Consider the following 7,992-nt stretch of genomic DNA (forward strand, 5'->3'; position numbering starts at 1 on the left):
AAGGCACCCTCTTTTTGCAGCAGCCACACTAACTTTATTATACTTAGAAGCTTACTATCAGAAATACAGCTCTTGTACAGTCAACAGTCTAAGTCTGTATCATATACAGTGGCACACCTTTGCTTATTTTCGTGATACAGCTTAAAGATAAGATTAACAAGCATGTGTTTTGTCTAATAAACTGTATCTAGGCAATTCAGAGTCAGGTATCTTCACATAGATGTTCACAGAAACCATCAAGTATTGCTCTCAGTAAATACAAGTGAGCTGAGCAGAGTCAATGAAGACTTCCATATATTGAGACAGCTTTAGTCCATGTGCAAAGACTGTACATATCCTTCAGAGGAAGGAGTAGAGACTGATATTAGCCACTAGAATATTAGCTTTGGAGTCCACAATATGTGAGCAAGTTCTGAGACTAAGTCACCTTCTGCACACACACACACCTTTGATAAGTGAACTTACACTGAAATATTGCAGTTCTCATCTGAAGATTATCCTAAGATACTAAACAGTAACCAAATATTAAACAAATTAATGTTCTCCAGAAAAGACCTGTTGACAGAGTTGATGCTGTAATCTGAAGGGAGTACCTGCAAATCTAGGTGTAACGTCCACAATCCTGACAGAGCTCCAGGCTTTATGCAGATGGCTTTTGCACGGTGTCCATCTTACCAAGAAGATCAACTACATTTTTCATTGGGATTTCACATGTCCTGGTTGTATTTGCACTTCATTTTTTTTTTCCAGTAAAGGCTTGTTAGAACTAGATAGGCTGCAGTTGTAACTCAAACACAGGTGCTCCTTCCCCATCCCTCCTATGAGGTCAAAGAACCCCCCAAGGTGCCAGCATTTAGGCAACCTCAACATTTTCTCTCAGAAATATTGCACAAGGTTGTACAGCCTTTTGTTAAGGCATAATATATTTCAAGGTAACAATTCAGTTGAAATATTGAAGTCTACATCAAGGTAACACTTCATATGAAACAGAAGTCTGTACCATCAGTTATTACTGAAATAAATCCTATTGGCTCCATGTTCTTTGCAGTCTGATGTGAAAGTAGAAGCACTTCAAAGTATAATCTTGTTCTTATATTCTTTGAGCTGAATATGTCCCTGGAACTTGAGAACCTCTGATTAATTGGCTGTGCAAGTTGGTGTCCTTGTACACAAACCAGATATTTCCTCCCCACAAAACCATATTAAGTAAACCAAATACCTGTAGGTCAAGAAAAAAAGCGAGGTTAGGTTAAACAAAAAACAAAAATAACACCCCAACAATGCAGAATATGACTTCTAAACAAGCCAGAAACAGCTCTCCAAACCAAAGAGATGACAGAAGATACCTGCATATACTCCGGAATATTATGAATATTTTAAACAAACTTCTCTGGAAATCAGATAGTTGATATTCTGTCTTTTGTACAGAAATACAAGTTCCCTCTGCACATACAGAGCACACAACTGATCACTATAGTGGGACAATGAAAAATAACACTGAGTTCTGGAAAGCAAGTTTCATTAAGAAGATCTTACAGTGAGACAGAGCTACCTTGCTGCAAGGAGTGCACGTGAGCACCCTTATGCCAACCATCTTATAAGGAACCTCTGAGGTGTAAAAATTCACACAGCTGATTTTAAAAAGTGAAGTTCAGTACCAGAAGACAGAGCAGGAAGCACAGTTTTTCCTCCTTAAAGCAGTCTGAGCCATTTGGGTGGCTGAGAAACATTTTAAAGGTGCTACAGGCTAGAGACAGAAATAGCAAGGAGGCTTAAATGCATCTAGGAACTATCATATCTAACAACTCTAAAGATAAATCCTTCAAGTTGTTTCTATTCCTTTATAAGAAGAGTTTCCTTTTTTTAAAAAAGGCATAAGCACTATATCATAGTAGAACCAACATCCCCACAAAGCAATTTTAAAAATCAACACATGTAATGAGAATATGCTTCTCAGCTACCATCTGCATTCTATAACATTCATTGAAAACTGCATAAGACATACATACCACAGACACATTCAGAGATCTCATGCTGGTCACAGAGCCAAAATGACAAGTTGTTTCTGGAGCTCTGCAAGAGTCAATTAGTGGAATAATGCCAGCCCCTGTTGATATTTTGATATCAGCAAGTGCCTTTGCCCAAGCAGAAGTACTGACCAGCCACAGAAAGGTTGTTACAATAGTTACAGCTAAGTCCTACAAAAGAGAAGTACTCGTTAGAAGATTTAAAAGAAATTGTTAAGTACACACCAGAATAAGGCAGAGACTGTGTCAACTACTTTAGAATAACCATATCAGTACTAGTGAACACAAGCACAAACATTAACAGCTTCGTAATTACAAGTCAACATGGGTAATAAAGTTGTGTATCAGCTATTAAATCACGTATGCCTTTTGTATCTATCAAGCAATAAGCAATTTTATCCTTGGGAAGAAATTTGTTTCTAAACCAGACAGCTGGCACTTACCAAAATTAAAGTCTCACAAAATTGGGGTAGCAGGGTGATTTCAGTCTGGACTGCTGATATCCTAAAGTTTAGCTGAAAAGGTCACTAGGACTGAGAGATATTCCAGATCATACCCAAAAACACTGTAAGGATCAGGGCTTTGGTATATAAGGTGATTTCAACCCACAGGGTAACAGTTTCCCACCATGTATCACATCTGTACAGCAGATGCTCTACAAGAGGGGGAGTTCCCAGTGACTAACAGGAAGGACCTCTCCCCATGGAATAACTGTACACTCAAATACATAATAAAGGTAAGTTATGGGGAAGACACTGTTCACTTTAGGAGGACTTTCATTCTAGTCTTCGCTTCAGTAGACGTATAGGACAAGATGCCATGGATATTAAAGGACTTTGAGTTCCTTCCTCCTTTTGCTTAAGTGCTGTAGCCACACATCCAAGATACATGGTTCACAGTCCATGCAGTTTTTGGAACTACCGAGTATTCATACAGTAACTCAGATTTGGCTTGCCTTAACAGCCTTTTCCATCCTTTTTAGAAGTACAAAAAGACATGGAAATACTTATTACTCACAGTTAGTGGAAACTTGCTGTTGTGCTGATACACGTGTTTATATCCAATATATACTACCAGGGCAGCAATGCAGTAGAGGAAAGCCAATGCTGCAAGCGTAACAAAGAATTGTGCAGAAGAGGAGAAGTTGCCCACAAGATAGATGTCAGTCCAAGTACCACCACAGCGACTAGAATCTGGTGCACTAAACTGAACAGTATTCAACCTGGAAAAGATAAAATATATTACATAGTAATAGTCTACTATGCAGAGGAAACTTCATACAGTCACGTTTCACAACACCACTGCTTCCTTCAGCATGCTAGTTGTTTAACACTGTAAGAAAAATTGTTTGAATAACATTACCAGTTATACAATACAAAAGTACACATATCTCTGAAGATTGTTCCTACGTTGAGATGTGCAACAGTAGCTTAAAGAGAAGTGTTGACCTTATATTTCAACTAACTGAAGAAAGTAGCTCCAGTTTGGAAGCAGACATATTATATTTTGGAGGCTAGCATTTAAAGGTGGAGGGAAGATGAGGGGCAAGACTTAAAACGAAACAACTGCATATCTACACACAAATGCAAGCACTGGATCTTCAAGCAAAGGAAGCTCAATGAAGTTTGCAACCAGTAGCAACTCAATGACCAGCACAGAAGCATTTCAGATGCCTACCTTCTCCTTCAAGTGCTGCTACAACGCTGAGGTTTGTGACTAAGCTCTGTACTTCTGGAGAGGTCTTTACATTCTAGCATCTGAATCCATTTCTATCATTACACATATGCTTACTGAACATGAAGGTAACACATACACTTCTTATGATTGTGCCAAAGTTAAAAGAAAGAATAAGCCTTCTTCCTCATGCTCCAAGAAAGCAGCTTGCATTTACATTACAATTGCAGTAGAGTATTTAGTCACATACTGAACAACCTCAGAAAGACTAGAGTGGAATAAGCTATGAAGTTAATTTTCTCCATTCTGCCTTTGCATCAAGATATCATGACAACAGCACATCAGAAACAGTTGTACCTGGGTCCCCAGATCAACTATGTATAAAGAAAGGGGCTGTTAAGACTGTAGATAATCTTATAGAATCATTAAGGTTGGAAAAGATTTGGGGAGGAATAATTGCATGCACCGGTACAGGATGGGGGATGAGCTGCTGGAGGGGAGCTCTGCAGAGAGGGACCTGGGTGTCCTTGTGGCCAAGAGGGCCAATGGCATCCTGGGGTGCATTAAAAAGAGCGTGGCCAGCAGGTCGAGGGAGGTGATCCTCCCCCTCTACTCTGCCCTGGTGAGGCCTCATCTGGAGTACTGCGTCCAGTTCTGGGCTCCCCAGTACAAAAAAGACAGGGATCTCTTGGAAAGAGTCCAGCGGAGGGCCACAAAGATGGTGAAGGGCCTGGAGCATCTCTCCTATGAGGAAAGGCTGAGTGAACTGGGTCTGTTCAGCCTTGAGAAAAGAAGACTGAGAGGGGACCTGATCCAGGACTACAAATATCTAAGGTGTGGGGGGCAGAATGGCGAGGCCGGACTCTTTTCAGTGGTGAGTGGAGACAGGACAAGGGGAAACGGCCAGAAACTGCAGCATAGGAAGTTCTGCACAAATGTGCACAAGAACTTCTTTACAGTGAGGTGACGGAGCACTGGAACAGGCTGCCCAGGGAGGTGGTGGAGTCTCCTTCTCTGGAGATGTTCAAGACCTGCCTGGATGCCTACCTGTGCGACCTGCTGTAGGGAACCTGCTTTGGCAGGGGGGTTGGACTCGATGATCTCTGGAGGTCCCTTCCAACCCCTACAATTCTGTGATTCTGATTCTGTGAAAAGACCCAATTACTTGTACTGTTCTGCTGATTAATCACCTTATATAGCTTTCCCACACGGGCAGAACGTAGCTTAGAGTAAAGCAATACAAAATAGTCAGTTGTCACCTTTACTTCCTTGCCTCCACAGCACACCAATGACTACAGTGCTTTCAGCCATTATAACTTTATACTCTCTTCTTTCCCTTCAACTACCATAGATCAAGTCAAGAGGTTCACAATATTAGTTTGTATATGCGAGCTGTTCACAAGGAGAAAACTAGATGAAAGTGAAGAAAAAAAATAATCAGTGTATATGAGTAACAACTGAACAGATTAATCTCACCTGAATGGATAAGCAAACACAGCTGTAACTGTTTTGTTCACCACACCCCTGCAGGAAACTAGAAGGGTAGTCTCACCATGAAAGCTTCCACATGTTGAAAAAACAAAGATGGAAAAAATCTAGAAATTGAAACAAAGACATCAGCACACACCACTAGAGCTCAAAGTCTTTTAGCAGAAATTAATTTTTTTAAGAAATTAATTTATTAAGAAGTTAATAAAAACCAAGAACTAAGCAAACAAGTTATTAATGAAAAAAAAAAAAGCATTAAAGCAAAAGCAAGAAGGAATCAATGCATTGTATTTCTATAGAAATAATTGGGAAAAAAAAGCAAACAAGTCAGTTTCAAAGACTCTTGTTTACACTCTACTCAGTTCTACTGAGAAAGTACCATTTTGATTTGAATGCTGTCAGGGAAAGCCAGCACAGCATCTCCTGTAATTAATAAGCACTTCTAGGAGTCTCAGACATCCACAACTGTACGCTGACACAGCAAGAAGCTGTATCTCTAAGTAGCTCCTGCTTGCCCTCTGTTAAGTATGGAAACTCCACAGCTCCTACAAGCAGGATGTAAGATACTACCACCCAGCAGCCCAAGCCGCTGTAACAGCAGTGATGAGTACATCGTGTTATTTATCTGCAGAAGTGCTTTCTTCCCTCCTAGACAGGACCTGAGGAGCACCTCTTTGCAGAGCAGCCACTCCTAGCTGCACAACACAGACGGGCAGCTGACCAACACGCTCCTGCTGAGGACTACACAGCGATGCTCTGAGCAGAAGGACAAACTGCCAACCCCAGGGCCTTCCCTGCCCCACTCACCCATTCGAGGACCTTGATGAAGCCCAGGGGCTCCAGCAACAAGCCACAGTCCACCTGCAAGCCAAACATCCTGGAAGACCACAGAGCAGGCTGCAAGTCCTAGAGAAACCCCCAGTACCCCCAGTCCCCAGGCAGCCCCTTTAGAGACATTGCCAGGCTCCACCCCGCCCACTCGCATCACACTGTGGGCAGCCCCGCCCCCATTACCTCATACGGGGTGGTCTTGCCCCCAACCACCTCGCGCTGCTGATGGCCCTGCTCACTGTTCCGCCACGCTGGGACCCTGTGCAAGGGGAAAGTCCAGCTGTGTAAGATGGCTGCTGCTGCCATGGAGGACGTGAGTTGGGATCTTGCTTGGGGAAGGAGGGCAGTCACGGGTAGGAGCAGCTTTGGCTGTTTTGTGAAATACCCAGAAGTGCAGGACTCAGCACTTGGTCTTGTTGAAGCTCATACAATTGACACTGCAGCAGGGTGTGACATTATCACATAATTTGCTCCTTTGTGCAAGAAGGAGCTTACTGTGAGGAGAGAGAGAGGTGCTGAGATCTGCCAGCTGCTATGGGCTACTGGAGACAGCCCAATGTAAAGCTGTGAGAAGGATGGTTCTTTCTTTCACTGCTGTGTTATCCATATTGTTGCACAGCCTGGCAGCCTCCTCCCTGGCTGGTGACTTCTGCTTTGTTCTTGTGTGTGCTTGTGAGTGTAACATGAACTGCACAGATGAAATACTGTCAATCCCCAGCTGTCTCGTTTTGATGTGCCTGTCTGTGAGGATTATATAAACCATTAAAATGAGTAGAGTGGGCTCATTTCTTACATGAAAATGATGGTGGTGCTTCACAATACAATGAATTAGTGTAACTGATTCTATTTATACCAAAATCTGTAAACTTCTTTTAAATCTGATGTCACTTCAAGCTCACCAGCATTAGTATTAGACTAGTTATTAAAGTGTCATCTTTCTATTAAGATCAACTTACAAATTAATAATTAATTAGTTACAAATGGTAATTAGTTGGCTTGTGTATTGGAGCTCTCCAAGAATGTGCATCTGTGGTTACAAAATACAAATGGTGCAGTGGGCACTGAAGGGTGAGAGCACCTGCTTGGCTAAGGCTAGTTGTGCAGCTTTCCTTGGAGGTGTGAGGCTGTTGTGCAGGCACTCAGGGAGCTAGGACAGAGTGCCAGACCTCTCAGCACTCCAGCAGAGTGTGTAGGCATCATTAAGCATATGCTAGAATTGATTTTTGAAACTCGGTATCATCGTATTTTTGTCTGCGTATGCCTTCGAAGCACAAACATGATCAGTCACTCCTTGAAGTAAGCTACTAAACACTGTGTGACTAGAAATGACAGCAGGGTATCACTCGAGTGGGAACCTCAGGACAACAGGGACCTAAATCACCAGTCCGCAGAATTGCAGCTTGCATTTCAAAGTGAAAGTAACAAGGCCAGTGATGGTCATAGAATGATAGAATAGTTTGGGTTGGAAGGGACCTTTAAGATCATCTAGGGCCAACCCCCTGCTATAGGCAGGGACACCTCCCAGTTGACCAGGTTGCTCATTCAGCCTGGCTTTGAATGCTTCCTGTAATGGAGCAACACCAGTGTGTGTGCTGGTGTTGTGCTGGAAATGTGGAGCCTTGAGAGAGCTCCAGCTCCTGAAGATGCGTTGTTCAGCACAGCTGTCAGACCTGTAGCAGCTCAGGGCAGAGCTGTCTTCCTGGGCATCCATCCTGCAGCTTCGGGGCTATTCTAGATATGCTCAGCACAGGCTACCTGACCAAGATAAGGTCTAAGATGACAAAACTTGTTATTTCATTGGTTATGACAAATTTGACTTCATTGACTAATGTTGCAAAGGAATTTGTTATTTTGGTGCTGAAAGTAATCTCTGTTAATAGAGAAAACTTAAAACTCCAATCTGTACCACCACCAGCTCCCTAATCTGTACCCACCATTTAACTCTATTAAGGCAGAGCTCTCTCACAGGGGT

At 42.5% G+C, this 7,992-nt stretch overlaps 1 protein-coding gene across 1 annotated transcript; it reads right to left on the reverse strand.

Annotated features, from left to right (window-relative positions):
• Positions 1-1,090: 1,090 nt before the first annotated feature.
• Positions 1,091-6,065, reverse strand: SYPL1 (synaptophysin like 1). Its single transcript, XM_042816149.1, has 5 exons — positions 5,997-6,065; positions 5,178-5,296; positions 3,045-3,249; positions 2,010-2,198; positions 1,091-1,219 (listed from the first exon to the last, which is right to left on the reverse strand). Exons 1-5 carry the CDS (start codon positions 6,063-6,065, stop codon positions 1,091-1,093), a joined length of 711 nt encoding a protein of 236 aa, XP_042672083.1.
• Positions 6,066-7,992: the final 1,927 nt, after the last annotated feature.

The sequence above is a fragment of the Centrocercus urophasianus genome, unplaced genomic scaffold (assembly GCF_019232065.1).
Source record: "Centrocercus urophasianus isolate 14NV4802_14NV808 unplaced genomic scaffold, USGS_Curo_1.0 seq_15, whole genome shotgun sequence".
NCBI classification, from domain to species: domain Eukaryota; kingdom Metazoa; phylum Chordata; class Aves; order Galliformes; family Phasianidae; genus Centrocercus; species Centrocercus urophasianus.